This window comes from Galeopterus variegatus, unplaced genomic scaffold (genome assembly GCF_000696425.1).
Source record: "Galeopterus variegatus unplaced genomic scaffold, G_variegatus-3.0.2 Scaffold203, whole genome shotgun sequence".
Classification (NCBI taxonomy): domain Eukaryota; kingdom Metazoa; phylum Chordata; class Mammalia; order Dermoptera; family Cynocephalidae; genus Galeopterus; species Galeopterus variegatus.
In genome coordinates, this window is record NW_007726314.1 from 675,108 (window position 1) to 693,245 (window position 18,138).

At 50.6% G+C, this 18,138-nt stretch overlaps 2 protein-coding genes across 4 annotated transcripts; one reads left to right on the forward strand and one right to left on the reverse strand.

Moving 5' to 3' along the window:
• KLHDC8B (kelch domain containing 8B) lies at positions 1-4,912 on the forward strand. 3 transcript variants are annotated; one of them, XR_550029.1, is made up of 7 exons: positions 1-159; positions 1,112-1,621; positions 2,680-2,844; positions 3,182-3,406; positions 3,502-3,603; positions 3,692-3,860; positions 4,059-4,142. XR_550029.1 is itself a non-coding variant. In XM_008565791.1 (7 exons), exons 2-6 carry the CDS (start codon positions 1,246-1,248, stop codon positions 3,818-3,820), a joined length of 876 nt encoding a protein of 291 aa, XP_008564013.1. In that variant the 5' UTR covers positions 1-159; positions 1,112-1,245; the 3' UTR covers positions 3,821-3,860; positions 4,059-4,142. The 3 variants fall into 3 exon arrangements, 2 of the variants coding, with proteins under 2 accessions (XP_008564013.1, XP_008564012.1); XM_008565791.1 differs by having other exon boundaries at positions 3,813-3,860; XM_008565790.1 differs by lacking the exon at positions 3,692-3,860 and having other exon boundaries at positions 4,059-4,912.
• An 801-nt stretch (positions 4,913-5,713) lies between these two features.
• LOC103584943 (chromosome unknown open reading frame, human C3orf84) lies at positions 5,714-15,018 on the reverse strand. Its single transcript, XM_008565792.1, has 4 exons — positions 14,904-15,018; positions 13,118-13,231; positions 6,556-6,612; positions 5,714-6,130 (listed from the first exon to the last, which is right to left on the reverse strand). Exons 1-4 carry the CDS (start codon positions 14,928-14,930, stop codon positions 5,714-5,716), a joined length of 615 nt encoding a protein of 204 aa, XP_008564014.1. The 5' UTR covers positions 14,931-15,018.
• Between the last annotated feature and the right edge of the window lie 3,120 nt (positions 15,019-18,138).

An 18,138-nucleotide genomic window follows, 5' to 3' on the forward strand; every position in this document is an offset into this window, starting at 1 on the left:
AGGCGGGGGGGCGGGGGGCGGACCCGGTTCAGCCCCGCCCTGCGCCGGAGCCGTGCTGGAACCCCTGTGGAGCCCGCCTTCAACTCCAGCCAGAGCCAGCGTCAGCGGAGGCGGAACAGCTGACCCCGTGCCCCGGCGGCGGCACCGGAGCCCTGGCCGGTGAGTCCCGCGAGAGCTGCGCTCTGGGGAAGTTTGGGGCGCAGGACGTAGAGCCCCAACAGCGCTCGCCTAGATCCCCCTCCACCCCCCACCCACCCCCGAGCTGGAAGTTTGGATCCAAGAGGCCCTCCTGCCAGCGGTCCAGGAGTGTAGCGCCACGGAAAAGAGGAGGTTGGGGAACTTGGGGATCTACTGTTAAGGGATCCAGAAGTCCAGTTGCCCATTCCTGCTTGAAACGCCCTGGACTCTTGGACTCTAGAGTCCTGTGCTCATGAGATTCCTAAATTAGCCCTCTGTCCCCCCTGACCCCCCCCCCTTCTGGACTCCACATGGGCAAACCCCTGAGGGTGGATCTCAGAGGAAGAGTATGGAACCTAGGTGTCCAATGCGCCCAAACAACAGGGACCCAGGTCTTATGCTGGTGGGAATGGATGAACCCTGTGTAATAGCCCCCAAGGGTATTGAAAGGATAACCTGGAATTTGGCCCCTGACGCAGCAGGGGGACCCTGATGGCTAGATCTCAGGCTTCCCAGGTCACACTGGAAGACAGTAAGGGGAGGTTACAGTAGGACTCCTCTCATGCAAAATCAGGGTGAGGATTGTTGAGGGGAAAGAAAGGGGGCTAGGAAGGAGAGTCCTGATCTAGTCACCTTACCCCTCACCTAGACCCAGATTTGAAAGAGTTGCTCTGAGTTGTTAGGGAAGGGGTTGTGAAGGAGAATCCCTTATGCCTCCATAGGAAGTAGGGAAGCTGCCTGGGTATCTGGAATTTGTCCTCCTTCCCATTCCAGGAAGGCCTCCACAGTGACGTGCTAGCCAGAGGGGGTGGGACCTCCCCCACCTTTCCTATCAGTGATTTGGGCCAGCCTTGCCCTCAGCTACAGGCTGTTCATCTGTTTCCTGACGGGCTGGTCAGTGGCCCTGACCCTTTGTTTTCCCTCTCTCCTCCAGGTGAAGGCGAGGTCCCTGGACTTGTCAGATACCCCCTTCAGCCCTGGCAGGATCAAGATGAGGCCTTATTATGCCCCCCCAATGAGGCCTGCAGCCTGAGCAGATAGCATGGCCTGCCACTGGTAGTGAACACCATGGCTGCAGGAAGTGGCCGGGCCTTTGCTTGGCAGGTGTTCCCCCCCATGCCCACTTGCCGGGTGTATGGCACAGTGGCATACCAGGATGGGCACCTGCTGGTGTTGGGGGGCTGTGGCCGGGCTGGACTGCCCCTGAACATTGCTGAAACACTGGACATGGCTTCACACACATGGCTGGCACTGGCACCCCTTCCCACTGCCCGAGCTGGTGCAGCTGCTGTAGTTCTGGGCAAGCAGGTGCTAGTGGTGGGTGGTGTGGATGAGGTCCAGAGACCAGTAGCTGCTGTGGAGGCCTTCCTGGCTGATGAGGGCCGCTGGGAGCCTCGGGCCACTCTCCCTCAAGCAGCCATGGGAGTTGCAACTGTGGAGAGAGGTGAGTAGCCTCCCAAGAAAGGTCCTTCAGGTGCCGCAACACCCTCCATTCTCTCCTGACTTTGTCCCTTACCCTTAGAGGTTGTACAAGAGCTGTGATTACTGCATGGGTGCCCTGGATATGGCCTTGCTTCCTGTATCCTGTCTGACCTAGCTCTGAGTTGGGCATGCAACAGCCTTCTATTAACTGCCTTTTCTGCCTGTGAGGTGTGGGGCAGAGCCCAGGCTGGTCCCCAGGAGGATGGGAGGCCCCAGCCACCTCCCTGCCATTTCTAAGAGAGGAGGGGGGAGACAGCCTAATGACTCCCAGGGTTATAAATAGTATGGGGTTGGGGGAGGGGAGCAGGGCCTTGGCTCAGAGCCCAGCAAGTGCTTAGTCTCCCTCCCCGCTCACAAACACCAGGGAGCCTGATGTGGACAAAGGCCAATCTGACCTAGGATGGTTGCCATGGTAGCCCCCCCCTCCCCCCCCCGCTGACTGGCCCATCACTCCAAGGCCCCCAGACATGTCCCTAGCTGACCCTGAGGGCCTAACAGAAGGCAAGAACCTACTCTAGTGAAAGGAGGTAGTGCAAAGATACTGGCAAGGCTCCTGCAAGGCCATGCCCCTCTCCCAGCCACATCTCCACCTCCAAGTGATCTGCAGATCCCCCTCCCCAGACTGACTCCATGCTGAGCAGATCTTCATATGCCCCTCACCCCTGGCTTGAGCCATGCCGCCATCCTCCTCCCTCCAAGGAAGCCCCCACCTGGTGGCCTCCAGGTCTGACCACCGGTCAAGGCCAGCCCTGCTTGGATGCCAGACTCTGTTGCCATAGCGTCTCCAGGGAGACAGAGGCGATTATAATTAGATCATTTGCCTCCTGCTCTTCACTCAGAGGGGCCCTGGCCAGAGTGGGAATCCCAACTCTCCCAGCCCCCCTTCCAGGAAGGCAGTAGGGTTGCTGCTGCTGAGAAAGGGTGCCACAAACATGGGTCTACAGCCACCCCCAAGCAGCTGTCAGGGTGGGGTGCCCTGGCCAGGTGGGGGTGCAGTCTAAACTACTCTTTTCTATGCAGACGGTATGGTGTATGCTCTGGGAGGAATGGGCTCTGACACGGCCCCCCAGGCCCAGGTACGGGTGTATGAGCCCCGTCAGGACTGCTGGCTTTCGCTACCCTCCATGCCCACACCCTGCTATGGGGCCTCCACCTTCCTGCATGGAAACAAGATCTACATCCTGGGTAAGGGCCTGGGGCATGTGGGAAAGGGGCTCAGAGTTCAGAAGTCCCCATCCCCGTAGGTTGGCTGTGGTAGGGATCAGGCTTAGTCCAGGATGGCAGGATAAGAGAGGCTTTGTTGGGATGATTCAGGCCTGCTCTGAACCTTTGACCTTTGATGGCCCTGCTGGGTTTGGAAAAGCAAACACCAGTGCCTGAGGGTCTGTGGGGTGGATGATCCAGGTGCAGTTGTGCACACAGCTGGGTGTGGGAGGCTGGGGTAGGCCGATCAACAACCTGGTGAGTGAGGAGGCCATCAAGCCCCCTGGGCTTCCTCCAGGTACCCCAATTCCATTGACAGGGGGCCGCCAGGGCAAGCTCCCAGTGACTGCTTTTGAAGCCTTTGATCTGGAAGCCTGTACCTGGACCCGGCACGCAAGTCTGCCCAGCCGCCGGGCCTTTGCTGGCTGTGCTATGGCCGAAGGCAGCATCTTTAGCCTGGGTGGCCTGCAGCAGCCCGGGCCCCACAATTTCTACTCCCGTCCACACTTTGTCAACACTGTAGAGATGTTTGACCTGGAACATGGTGAGTAATGGCTGTCCTGGGCTATCCTCCCACTTTCCATGGGATGGAGGGGCACAGTGGGTATGTGGCTAGATCTGACCTCCCCTCTCCTGCAGGGTCCTGGACCAAGTTGCCCCGCAGCCTGCGCATGAGGGATAAGAGAGCTGACTTTGCAGTTGGTTCCCTTGGGGGCCACATCGTGGCCATTGGGGGCCTTGGTAAGTCTCTGTGGAGCTAGGGATAAGGGGGGACCCAAGATAGGAAAGAGTAGCCTCCGCATGAGCACCACCTTTTGCCCTTCTCCAGGAACGCAGGGATCAGGGCTTTGAGTGTTCCCTGTCCCTATCCATGAAGCAGGCAGAGTTGTCTGCCTAGCCCACCTTGCAGGGTGTCCCCCAGTGCCTGATTGGGGGCTCTGTACCAGCAGGGGCCTAGGAGACAGAAGCAGGACAAAAAATGACCACCGAATACACAGGCAAGTAGACAAATAGAAACAAAAATGAATGGATGAGTGAATGAATGAATAAATGATGAATAGGGGCAATCAGGAGCAAGGCACTGATAGCTTATTCTGGGGTCATACCTACTGGGCCATTCTCTGAGCTTAGGGAGCAAAAGGGCCTGGAGCCCCTACAGCTTGTGCACCTTACAGCCTTCTGTCTTCTTCCTGCAGGAAACCAGCCATGCCCTCTGGGCTCGGTGGAGAGCTTCAGTCTTGCACGGCGGCGCTGGGAGGCACTGCCTGCTATGCCCACGGCCCGCTGCTCCTGCTCTAGCCTACAGGCTGGGCCTCGGCTGTTTGTTATTGGGGGTGTGGCTCAGGGCCCCAGTCAAGCTGTGGAGGCACTGTGTCTCTGTGATGGGGTTTGAAGGCCTGGTGGGACTTGTCCACTGGAGCAGCTCAATGCCAGAGGCAGATGTCTGTGGTTCCTTTTGCTGCTGAGGGCACTCACTGTGGCTCTGTGGGATGAGGGAGGCACGGGGTGGGCACTTGAAACACTACCTTGGGGACTTGGGCTGGGGGAGCCTTTAGCACAGGACACACATGTCTCATACCTACTTTACCACCATTCATTCATGGACCATGCCTAACTCCACCCTTGCCCTGGAACCTACTAGGCCCTCTGTCTAAATGGGAAGTGGGGAGGGGGAGAGCTGGCCTTATGCCCCACAGGGTCAGTGCCTATCTGGAGTTGACCAGGCCCACTCCAGTGGCCATTCCTGAAAAGTTCCAACTGCCAGCCTGCCTTGAGGGTCTCTGTAGACCCAGGAGAGTTGAGAAAGGGTGGGAGACACAGAGGGAATAGAGGAGAGAATATGGGAATGGCCAGAGGGCCAGAGGAATGCTGGCTTTGGGCTCTCTATACTGTTGTATGACGTTGGGCAAGTCATTTCACCTCTCTGTGCCTCAGCATCCTCATGTATAAATGGGGATCTCTGAAACCTTCCTGCCCTACCTACCTCACAGGGCTGTTGTGAGGACCCAGGGAATTTGGATGTGGAAGTAAAAATGCTGCTAAAATCTGGTATGTGGCCCTGGTGTGGACTCCCATGTTGCCCTCACAGCCCCTGCCCTCCTTTGGAGGTCTAAACTCTCTCAGGGATGAGGGTCCAGAGGGAGCCTCTTGTATCTGGCCTTTGCCCCATTTGTTCTGGTGTCTCAGCTCCATCTAAGCCTCAGCTTCTCCTTTGGTGACATGGGATGACAGTCCTCTCCTGTTGTCCTAGGTGTTAGGGGCCCTGATAGGATGACCAGAGAAGCACTCAGAAAACAACAAAACACCACAGGGTTAGGATGGCCTCCAGGTCCAAGTCACACACTGTCTCCTCAAAGCCTCTGCTCATCCCCAAAGGGAGGGGTGATTCAGTGGGGGCTGTGACCAGGGCAAACTCCTGTCCTTGTGGGGCAGCCATTTCTCGGGGAGGGCTGCATGGCTACCCACCAAACTCCTTGAGGGCAGCAGCATCCTGGAGGAGGCTTCCAATCCTTGCCTCTTCCTTCAGCCTTTTCTGCTCATTAGTAGGGGCCTTTGGCTCTGCTTTCCCTGCAGATACACTAAGTACAAGGAGCTCACAAGTAGGTTTGCTGCAAGAACAAAGTATTTGGGGCCTTGGAACTCACCTGCTGTGGCCATGGCACCCTCCTATACTCTTAGCCTCCTGTAAGACTTACCCTTTCTCACTCAATGGCAGAGCTCCCAGGGCAGACCTCCCCTGCCCAGCATACAGACACCATGGGCACCAGAGCCAAGTACAGGTACTGACAGTGCACTGCTGCTGTATGGCCTCTGACACCTTTTGAGCTACAAGTGCAGACAGGCTGCTGTGTCAGCTGTCCTTGTTTAATGTTCTGGACCAATTTAGACACTCAGAGACCCCAGCATGAAGGTAGTGCTGCAGCAGCTTGGGTCTTGGAATCCCTGGGAGATCAGGCAACATGTCGGTGACCAGCGCCTGGGGCCCTATCTTGTTGCTGCCACAATGGCCACCCCGGGCTGGCTGGCAGAAGTTCTGCTGGTAGGTGGTGCTGGCACGGGGAGGCTGGATCTGCACAAAGTGGACGAGGCGCTGTGGAAGGCCACCAAGTCCTGGCCCTGACCGGAAATCAGCTTGGTAGGATGATTCCAGGGGCCCCTGCTGGTGCAACTCGAGCTCACGGGGCGCCCAGTGCAGGAAGGTGTGCCGCCGCCACAGGCGCTCCAGGTCTTTCCGCCTTCCGATTCCCTGCAGCAGGCAGTAGGGGCCCTCCTCAACGGTACGGGCCCTTGGCCCACAGTCCTGGCACCAGGCACCTCTTTGGGCCCCTCCTAAACCCGTGTCTGCTTTGTGATGCCTGGTCTGTGCTTGACCTCTCTGGCCTGTACCCTGGCCTCCTTGGCCTGCCTCCCCAGTGATACCTTCCATTCCAGGGTGAAGCCCCAGAAATTCAGTGGCCCACAGGATGTTTGCACATTGTCAGGCAAACTTGTGGAGGAAACCAACACAGAGGTGCCTCTGTTTGAGAAATGGGCTGTTTCCCAGAGGAGAAAGATTGTGGGGGAAGATAGGCACTCCTCTGCCTGCAGAAGGAGCCCTCACTCCCCTCAATGTCTTATCCCCTCCACCTGCTGTGTCCTCAACTTCAACCTAGGCTGGGGGACTGCCCTCTCCTTCCTGTCCCCAGGACTCACTTTGTCAAAGGAAGAGCGGTTGTCATGCTTGGAGAAGAAGTGTTGCTGCGCTGGCTCCTTGAAAGACAGAAAGGTGAATGGACAAAATGATGCTTACCTTCCCTCAGGGCCCATCATGGAGGGAAACTGCCAGGAGCTGCTACCCCTAAACTACTAAACTGCCAATACCCTGAAAGGGCAGAGCCAAATTAAAGCAACAGCTCACTGAGGATGAGGTATCCCAGGACTTGCCATGAAGAAGCCTCTGGAGCCTCTGACTGAGGAGGGAGCTGAGGCACCTGCCAAGACATCCTGGCATCAGGGGGGCTATGACTGAATTTCACATTTGGTCCTTTAACTCTAGATTGTCCAGGATTAGGTTTTAGTCCTTTCCTCCTCTAAGTTCACACTTATTCCCTCATCAGCATACCCAGTATCTTGGCCCTAAATGCCATCTGGAAACTGAAATTTCTGTCTCAAGCTCTAGCTCTCTCCAGAGCTCCAGACTCAATAGCCAACTGCCTACTCCACATCTCCATGTAAATACCTAATGGGGCATCACCAAACACTTAGCTGAGATTTGGATCATCCCCAACACTGTCTACAGCCTCCCCCAGCTCAGGCCATGGCAGCGAGATCCTGCCAAATACCTCGAGACCCCTTTATTCTCTTCTCTCATACTCCACATCAAATGCGCTAGGAAATCCTGTTGATATTTCCATCAAAATGTAGCCAGGATCAGACCACACCTCAGCATGTCCACTACTTTTCCTGGTCCAAGCCACTTTCCTCTCTTGCCTGAATTACTGTGAGAATTTCTGCCTGATGTCCTGCTTTCAACTTGCCCCTTCAGGGGGCCGGCCCCCCGGTCATCTTTTAAAAAAAAAAAAAGACAACTTGCCCCTTCAGTCTACTGTTCTCTCAGCAGCCAGAATAATTCTTTTAGTACATAAATCAGATCGCATCTCATTTTCTGAAAATCCACAATAATTACTCATTTTGTAACAACCAAAGTCATAATAGTCATTCATGAGACCCACACAGTATTGGTCCTTCTGTTACCTTCAGCTATGCTGGCCACCTCATTGCTCCTCGAACACGCCAGATGCTCCCACCTCAGGTCTTTGTACCACCTGTTCCTTCTGCTGGCCATATAAATCCCTCTTATCTCCCTCTTGAGAGGCCTTCCTTGAGCATTAGCTAGTAGTCCCATCACCCCAACTTTACATTTTTCACCTCCATACTATATAATTATACATTATGATGTTGCTTATCATCTTATGTCCCCCATCAGAACATGAGCTTCTTATGGGCAAAGGTTGTTCTGTCTTGCTCACATCTGTAACTGAGTTGTGCCTGGCACTGTGTTCAATAACTGTTTGCTGTTAAATCAATGAACAGGGACAGAAAGTCCTGGCCCCAGGACATTTGCTTTGGCTCAGTTGGGGCCAGACAGCCTTGCCCAATACCCAGGCAGAGAAAGACCACCTCTCAGGCCTCCAGACCTTGGCAGGATTCTCTCCCAAGACCATCTCCTTGCCTTTGTGCCATGTTTCTGCTCCTAGAACCATACCCTCCACAGCCACTCAGCTTCTCCTGCTGCAGACCTGAAGTGACCTGATCTGTTGAGTTCAGGCTTGGCTGGGTTGGGGGTATGAGCAATGGCTGACAGCAAGTTCCTAGATAAAATGCAGGGGCTGGTTTCATCCCAGATCTCTGAACCAGAATCTTCAGGGTAGAGCTCATCATGTCTTTTTTTTTTTGGTGGCTGGCTGGTACGGGGTTCTGATCCCGTGAACTTGGGGTTATAACGCTGAGCTCTAACCAACTGAACTAACTGGCCAGCCCCAGAGCCCCCTGTGTTTTTAATAAGATCCTCTTTGGGGACTTCTTGCCTTACACAGGCAGTGGTAGCTTCCAAACAGAATGAAAGTTCCACAAAGATAGGAAGCCAGTTGGCCTTAACTTTCCTCATAAAGCAAGCTGACAGGATGGGGATTAAAAACCCAGGGCCCTTTTAGAAAAAAAAAAAAAAAAGGAGAAAATCTTCAGAATCTAGAGCTAGGCAAAGGGCTCTTAGATTTGACACCAAAAGCAAGGTCCATAAAAGAATAAGTTAATAAATAGGACTTCAGGGCTGGCCCCGTGGCACACTCGGGAGAGTGCGGCGCTGGGAGCACAGCGACGCTCCCGCCGCGGGTTCGGATCCTATATAGAGATGGCCGGTCCACTCACTGGCTGAGCGCGGTGCGGGTGATGCCACACCAAGGGTTGCAATCCCCTTACCAGTCACGAAAAAGACAAAAAAAAAAAAAAAAAAAAAAAAAAAAAGGACTTCATCAAAAATTTTTTTAAAGTTTTGCTCTGTGAAATTCTATGTGAAGAGGATGAAAAACAAGCTATAGACTGGGAGAAAATATTTACAAACCAAATATCCAACAAAGGACTAGTATCTAGAATAAATAAAGAACTGTCACAACAGTAAAACAGCAATCTATACAGCAATCTAATTAGAAAATGGGCAAACAGGTCCGGCCCCGTGGCTCACTCGGGAGAGTGCGGTGCTGACAACACCAAGTCAAGGGTTAAGATCCCCTTACCGGTCATCTTTAAAAAAAAAAAAAAAAAGAAAATGGGCAAACAACATGAAAACACTTCACTAAAGAGGATTTATAGTTGGCAAATAACACATGAAAAGATGTTCAGCATCAAACATTAGGGAAATGCAAATTAAAACCACAATGAGATATATCACTGCATATCTATCAGAAATGCTAAAATTAAAAATAGAGACAACCCCTTTGGGCCGCCCGGTGGCACACTGCTACAGTGCGCCGCTTGGGAAGCGTGGTGGCGCTCCCGCCGAGGGTTCGGATCCCACATACAGACCGGTTCCCGCTCACTGGCTGAGCGAGGTGCGGGTGCAGCACCGAGGTTTGCGATCCCGTTGCCGGTCCCCGGTCCGGTACGGGCGTGACACTGAGGGTTGCGATCCGTTGCCGGACACGGAAAAAAAGACAAAAAGGAAAAAAAAAAAATAGAGACAACCCCAAATATTGGAGACAATGCAGAGAAACTGGATCATTCATTGCTGAGAATGTAAAACGATACAGCCACTCTGGAAAACAGTTTGGTAGTTTCTTTTAAAGACTAAACATGCAACTATCATATGACCCAGCAATTGTACTTCTGGGCATTTATCCCAGAGCAACAAAAACTTATGTTCTTCCAAAAATCTGTACAAATATGTTCATAGTAGCTTTATTTGTAAGAGCCCCAAATTGGAATCAGCCCAGATATCCTTTCATAAGTGAATGGTTAAACAAACTGATACATATGTACCATGGAATACTACTTAGTGATGAAAACAAATCAACTACTGATACATGCAACAAATTGGATGAATCTCTAGAAAATTATGCTGAGCAAGAAAGGCCAGTCTACAAAGGCTGCATACTGGATTGTTCCATTTATATAACATTTTAAAATACAAAATCTTAGAAATGGAGGATAGATTGGTGGTTAGGTGCAGGGGAGGGATAGAGAAGTTATCAAAGGACAGCACCAGGGATCCTTGTGATGCTGGTCAGTATTTTGACTGTGGTGGTGGATACACAAACCTACACAGGTGATAAAATTTTATAGATCTTAAAACATACACATACACACACAAATGAGTACAAGTGAAACTGGGAAAATCTGAATGAAATTGGTGAATTGCATCCATGTCAATGTCCTGGTTGTGATATTATACTATTGTTTTGCAAAATGTTACCACTGGGGGAAACCAGGCTAAGTGTATAAGGGATTTCTATTATTTCTTACAACTGCTTATGAATCTGTAATCATCTTTTTTTTTTTTTTCCTTTTTGTCTTTTTTTCGTGACCGGTAACGGGATCTCAACCCTCGGTGTTGCTCCCGTACCGTGACCGGCAATGGGATCACAACCCTCAGTGTCGCGCCCGCACCGCGCTCAGCCAGTGAGCGGGCCGGTCTCTATATGGGATCCGAACCCTCAGTGGGAGCGCCACCGTGCTCCCAAGCACCGCACTCTACCGAGTGCGCCACCGGGCCGGCCCTGAATCTGTAATCATCTTAATGAAAGTTTCAATTTTTAAAAATCTGGGAGTCTGGGACAATTTCCGATTGACCCCCAAATCTCTCCCCTTTCTCTATCCTCAGCTACAGAATTGTATATAGCCCTAGAATATGGATGCCTATGTTTGTTGTTGGAGGCAGTTCTGACTCTGGAAACTATTTCTGCAGTGGCAAGGTAATCTATTGACTCCCACTGATACGAGTTTTGCTCTTTAACAACTGTGGGAGCCTGGTGAGAAGTGCAGTCATTTCCTCTCTTGCCTGGCAGTTTGGGTATATTCTTGCCTCTGAGAAGAATTATCACTTGCATCTTTGTTTCTAAATCATTCAGGGCTCCTTTACCACCAAAGTGGTGAAACCCTTGGTCTCTGAGCAAGTGAGGCTAGGGTTGGGATTCCATGTTAAGCATTAGAGAAGAGGTAGGTTTCCTGGGAGGGTGTGGTGTTTACATGTGGGAGGGCTAAGGGCCCCTGTGGAGGCTGGGCAGTCTGCAGTCAGTGTGTTGCTGAGAGAGGAGCCTCTATGGCAGACTGAGGCATGGGGCAGCAGCAGGGACAACTGTAATCATGGTACTGCAGATGAAGAACCCGCCCCCAACCATAAGTCTCTGGCACTCTTGTCTGACCTTAGGAACAAATGAGAACAGGATTGCATTTTCCAAGAGTCAGGCAGTTGAAGGCTAGAAATAGATTAATCTGGTTTATAAGAAAGAATGAAAAAAAGAAAAGAATTTTCTTGCATCTGAATGTTATGCACAAAATTTTTACCTGCCTCCAAACCAAAGGAAAGTGGATGCCACATCTTAGAAAGGCTTTAAACAACCATAGCTTAAATCAGCCACCTGAAACCTGGTACCTCTCAGCCAATGAGAAAATAATATGTGCACCTTCCCTCAGCAGTCCCATTAATTAAAACAGCTTTACACCTAGAAAGAGCCATTAGACTTGACATTTATACAACCTGAGCCCAAGACACACATCATGCTATTTGGGGCTGATGATAATGCTAGTAAATTCTTAATGTAGCAAGTCTTCACTTTGAGCAGCAGCCAAAACATGTCCCCTACATGTCTTTTCCTGGGGGATTGGTTTAACAGACTGAGATTTCTGGTCTCTAGGATGAGAGCTGCCACTGAGGGCTACTACAAATATCCAGCAGGAAGTCTCTGGGTTGCTTCTATTCCTGTGCTACCCAGACCCTATCACTCTCAAAAGAGAAGTGGCCCCAGATGGACAGTCTGGAGCTGCATTTGGGCCTGGCTTGATAGGCAGTTCTAGGCATTCCTTCCAACTGCAAATGCTAAAGAAGTTCAGTTTCCACAACATAGAAACCTCCAGGATTCTGTTATCAGCCTGGGAAAGCAATTCCTGGAGAATCCAGATGGCAGATCAAGTAGGACCTGGCAAGAGGCTGAGAAGCAAGAAGCTGCAGTGGGTGGAGCATGTTCCAGGCATCCCTTCAGGTCCCTCTGGGCCCTTCCCAACTCTACTCTTGTTCAGGAGGCTGCCCTTAGTGCATTCATCACCAGATCCCATCACTCTAGCCACTGGGGAGCCCTGGGAGGAGATGGAGGAAAACAGGGAGGAGGTGTTTCTTCCCTTGGCTCCTTCCCAGGCCAGATCCCACCAGGCTATCTCTCCACCCAGGATTACTGCTCCTCTCAGGGTGGCCCTCTCCACAACTCTCTGTCTTCTTCTGGGTTGTAGGAGCCATGCCTGCTCCTTTGGGCTCAGTAGTACTGACTACTTGGTTGTTACCAATCTGTGAGACTGACTTTTCCTGAGGCCTCCACACCCACTCCTTTGTAAATGCACCCTCCTGAGTTCTCCTGTTTTGAGTATGCTTTGTACTGTTGGAACCCTGACTGATGATGCACAGTACCCGCTCCTTGTCTCCAGGCCTGTAAGTGGTGGAAGGCCTGGAACCCTGCATCCCTTTCCTGTTCTCTGAAAGCCCATTCCAGCCACTCTAGGCCACCTCTGCCAACACTCCTTTCCAGTCCTCCCTGGCCAGATGTGCAGGCCAGTACCCAGCTACCTCCTGCACTAATTCCCTGACCAGAGGAGGCCTACTCACTCCCAAGGCTATGGACTGTGAAGCTGGCTGTAGGATGGACCACGGGCTTTCTTGGCATCAAGGAATCTGAACTTGAGGGTAGTTGTCAGTAAAACTCAAGGCTTATTTCTCGGGTTCTGGAGGCTTATCATGACTACCCACCCCACCTGGCCCTGACTGTTCCTCCATCTGGAAGGGGCAGTGAGCTAGACTGTCCTGTCCAGTTTGGCAACCACTTTTTTCCACTCTGTCTTTAGAGGGAAGATCTGAAATTTCAGGGAAGAGGGGCAAAGCCTCATGCCTTTCCCCGGGATAGGTTGGCCTCAGGTATCAGTACAGCTGTGAAGGGACTGGGAATGATGCTTTGGGGGCCTTTGAAAGGCAGAAACTGGCCCAGTCACTCCCGCTGCCCCCAGGGCTTCCTTGTACCTGACATCGCTGTAGGAACACTGCCGGAGGCTGGGGCTTGGCTGCAAGGCGGTATTCTCCAGCACTTTCACTCTTGAATTGGCTTCTGTAGTGCCCATAGAAGCCATTGTTGTGCTATAACAAGACAGGCATGAGGGTAAAGCCCACTCAAACCCCATCTTGGGTCCCAGACTTCAGGGCCCCTGCTGAAGTTTCCAAGGAAGCCAGGCCAGAAGGCTCTCATGGGAGTTCCTGAGGGAATAGAAAAAATTCAACAGGAGGGACACTCCTGGAGAGGGGCCATCAGAAAGGAATTTCCATTCATCACTGGGACAGTTGGCTTCAGCTGTGCTGACCCTCCTGGGAGGGCTATGCGTGTATGGCAAAGTGGTACCATTCATTCAGAGCAGAGTTCTGTGGACAGGGCCACTGTCCAGCAGGATGATCTTTCCCTAAGGAGCTTGAAAGGAAATCCCCATTGTTGTCCTCCCCACAATGTTAATGGTAGATCAAGGGTCCCTGAAGAGCAAGGGTCCAGTGGATCCTTCTTCTGCATCTATTGACAAAGTCGTGAACACCCTTTTAAAAAAAAAAAAAGTTGAATGGTGAGGGGATCTTAACCCTTGACTTGGTGTTGTCAGCACCACACTCACCCGAGCAAGCCACGGGCCAGCCCGTGAACACCCTTTTGCCACACACTCTATTCTGGGGCAAAAGAGGCACCCTCTGAAACTGGAGCACCCAAGCAAGGGATAAACTTTCCAAAAGGAGTATTAATTTCACTAACAGGACATCTTCTCAAGAGAATTTCAGAGATAGGCACTGGCAGAAGACATAAATAAGCCCAGGGCTGGCCAGTTAGCTCAGTGGGTTAGAGCACAGCCTTATAAACACCAATGTCATGGGTTCATATATCCCAACTGGCTAGCCACCCCCACTCAAAAAAAAAAAATAGAAATGTGCCCAAGAAAGGCTGATGTCATTAGGCATACAACCTGTGGACGATTGCAACCTGTGGATGATCATGTCTGGAAACTCCTAGGGCCCAACCTCTTTGTTCTGAGTTCTTCCTTGAGAGAACGATGTGGCTGGTCCTTCACAATCATAACCATGAACAGAGGAACTTGTCTCAAGCTTAGTCTCTGGCGATCACAGTGGGCTCCTCAATAGGACTGGGAAGCCACATATCTTTTCATCCCACTGAAGACGTAGGTTACCTTGTCTGTCCATCCCTCCACCATCTGTCAAAGAACCCCTTGCTCTCTATTCAGGTTAGTTCAACAGTACTTTTTTTTTTCCTCTCCCCAGCGGCTGGTACAGGGATTCGAACACTTGGCTTCTGGTGTTATCAACACCATGCTCTAGCCAACTGAGCCAACCGGCCAGCCTTATTCAATGGTATTTACTGGAGCTTTACTGTGTTCCAGGCATGTGGCTGGGCATGGGAAATACAGATGAACAAAAACACAACTTTTGCCCTCAAGATGTTCCCAGACTAGAGAGCAATCAAAATCCAACAGTTTGGGGGTGGGGGGGTGGGGGCTCAAACAATGATTTGTAATAAATGGGGTGGCTAGACAATTAGGAGGTTCAGCCAACTAGCAGGAGACCAGAAGGCATGGATAGGGGTATGGTATCAGGAAGACTAAGCAGCCTCTAGGGGTGACCTAAGCAGCTCCAGGTCCTCCATCAGGCTAGATGCTAGATGAAACCCTGCTCATTTCACTCTCATGACTCACTCAGATTTCAGGTATAATCCCAAGGCGAGGGGCCAGGGGCCAGGATTAACTGTAAAGTATACTCTTACCCAGGAGCCTACTAAAGCACTTTGCATCTTCCCAGGAAGGGAGTGGAAAAGGCAAACTTTCCTCTTGTCTTTTTGAGGCTATGTCTGAGGAAAGAGAATCTCCGGAGGTCAACTTCCTGTTGCTTAGTGACAAGGGAGGTTGTGACTACACAATGCTGCTACTTGTTTAAGCATCACCTGGCCTGTTGTCCCTTTCGGCTTGCTGCTCTGTTTCTTCTTCTCTATGAGAGAAAACTGCCCCTTGGCATTACCAGCCTGGGAGAGCCCTTAAATATAGAAACATATAGGGCTCTATGGTGGAGTCTGATGAACTCGCAGCCAATGAAATATTGAAGAATATTTTAGAGGCAAATCCTGCATTTTAAAAACTATGCAGCCATACTGCCAGGGATATACATTTAGAAAGCATTCTATGGAGTCAGAAGAAATGTTAAAGGGGTTGATGGCTCTTAGGACAAAATTGCTGCTTCCGAATAAGGTTCTGCCAACTTATCTCCTTCCTAGGTGTTTGTAGTGACTGAGATGCTAATTGTGACAGGTGAATGTTACAAGTGCCCGAGTGAAGGAGGAGAGCATTATAGAGGAGCTTAAGAAGGAACATGCAAAGATTTGACACGATAGCTTCATTTTGAGCTTACCCTAGGGCAAATTATTGACTTTATTATTTGTAACACAGGAACATGAACAGTTCCCCTTTACTAACCAAAAGAAGCTGGTAATCAGCCTATATGTCAATAAAAGTTCAGAAGGAAACACTCAGCCCCTGCTGGTGTCATTGGCACGAGCCCTAATATCTAGAAAGTCTACCCCTGTGTAGTTGCCCTGGAGAGCCCCTCCTACATGGATTCAGAGGTATAAAAACGTTCATTGTAGCATCTACACAGGGGGGAAACTGTAAGCAGCCCTAGCGTTTACCAACAGGACAATGAGGAAATCAGACTATAGTTACACAACGAAATACTGGAGTTACTGCCAATGGTCTATAGATATTTGAGTCCACTGAGATAAATCTTAAAGTTGTAGAAAGATGTTCAAAGTACACCATTTATAAAATGATACAAACATGCAAAACAATGCTACATGCTGTTTATGGATACAAACATGATCTAAACATATAAGTGTGCATGAGAATGATAAGCAACAAATTCAGGATAGAAGTCACCTGGAGAGGGGAGCCAGGGGAATGGCATCAGGGAGGGCAGAATAGAGTTTCAACTCAATCTGTAATGTTTTTATTTTTAAAGCTTTATTTAGGTATCATTAATACACAGTAAACTGCACATATGAAAGTGTACAATTTGATATATTTTCATATATATATATATATATATATACACACACACCTATGAAATCACCACAATCAAGGTAGTAACCGTATCCATCATACCCAAGTTTCCTGCCGCCCATTTGTAATCCTTTTTTTTTTTATTGAATTATGATTATACGTTTTTTTGGGATTCAATGTTTACTTACTTCGATCTAAGTAAAGTCATCACACCAAGCATATCGATTTAAGTAAACTCATCAGACCACGCACATAGATCTAAGGAAACTCACCAGACGTGTTTACTTATGTTGATCAAATCAATATCACTAGTATATATATTGTTACAAATTGTACTTATTCTTTATGCCGCTTGTCCAATCTCTCCCTATCGCCTCTCCCTCCCCCCTTCTACCACTGATAACCCTAGATTTCTTCTCTCCCTCTGAAAAAGTAATGGTTACTCTGTTGGTTTGTGGTTAGATGATCTGTCCAATGCTGAGAGGTGTGTTCAGGTCCCCCAATATTATCATAGAGCAGATGCATCTTCTGTCACTCTGGAATGGGCTTTGTGGAGAGAGACATCCTCTTCTTTTGTCTCTGCTGGTGACTCTCCTTGTGTCAATGCACTCCAGTGGCTCATGGACCATCTGTGTGGTGGTTGTGATGTCTAGCCACTTTTGTGGCAGCCATCGTTACTGTGGTGGCTGTGGTGAGCCACCCACATGGAAGTGATGTTTTAGGCATGCTCCTTGGTGTTGGTGGTATGCCTGGTTGTGGGGGGGGATCCAGTCCCCGGCTGTATGCCTTAGGTCCCCTGGCGGGCTCCGATGCACTGCTGTGTGCTTGGTGGTGGGCAGGGGTCCAATCCCCAGCTCCAGCCTCAGGTCCCCTGGCAGGCCCTGAGGCACTGGTGATGTGCCTGGGCCAGAACTAATTTTTTGTCCTTTGCTTACTTCTAAAATGGGGGAACTTCCTGTGGGAACCAGTACTTGAGCTATGTGGTTGAGTTAAATTTCTGCATTGCTGCTGTTTCTCTAGGGAAGGCTTTTTGTGCAGCCCAGGGCTTAATGGTTGACCTCATAGGTACTTCTGGCTCTCCAGAGATCCAGTGCACCTGGGTTGTGTAGAAACTCTGATCTGGGCCTGAGTCTTTTCATCAAACTTTACCCCATGCAATTCTGTATTCCTGACCAGTCTCCTCTGAGTAGTCCTGTGCTGATTGGGGGGGCGGATCACCTGACCTTGCTGTGTCCCAGTGTTCCCCTGGTGGGCCCATCTCCCCCACCACCTGTGCTCCAAACACTTCCCATGGGATGGGCCCTGCTCCATCCTTTGTGATGACTCACCAGCCTCTGAATGTCTCCTTTTTTCAGTTGTTCTGGCTCCTTGCTCCTGTGTGGGTCCACGGTAACTCTATTAGTGGTTTTGCTGTCCTGGGGGCCACCAAGGCCCTCTTCTCCCCTGCAGCCTCCAAGCAACTCCATTCAAAGGGCACAGCTGTGGCTTCTACTGGCTCCTGCTACATGAGCTCAGCAGCTCCAGTCATTTTTTTTTTTTTTTTAAAGATGACTGGTAAGGGGATCTTAACTCTTTTCTTGGTGTTGTCAGCACCACGCTCACCACCGTGAGCTAACCGGCTGTTTTACTCCGTTTTGTGTTGCTATAACAGAAATACCTGAGGCTGGGTAATTTATAAGGAAAAGAGGCTTATTTGGCTTACGATTCTGGCACAGCTGCACCTGGCATGGGCCTCAGGCTGCTTCTACTCATGGTGGAGGGAGGCAGGGAGAGAGAGAGAGAGGAGAGAGAGAGAGAGGAGAGAGGAGGGCTCTTCCGATCTCTCGTAATAACTTCGTATAGCATACATTATACGAAGTTATACGAGGAGGAGGGGGAGGGGAGGGGAAGGGGAAGGAGAGGGAGAGGGAGAGGGAGGGGGAGAGGGGGAGGGGAAGGTGCCAGGGTCTT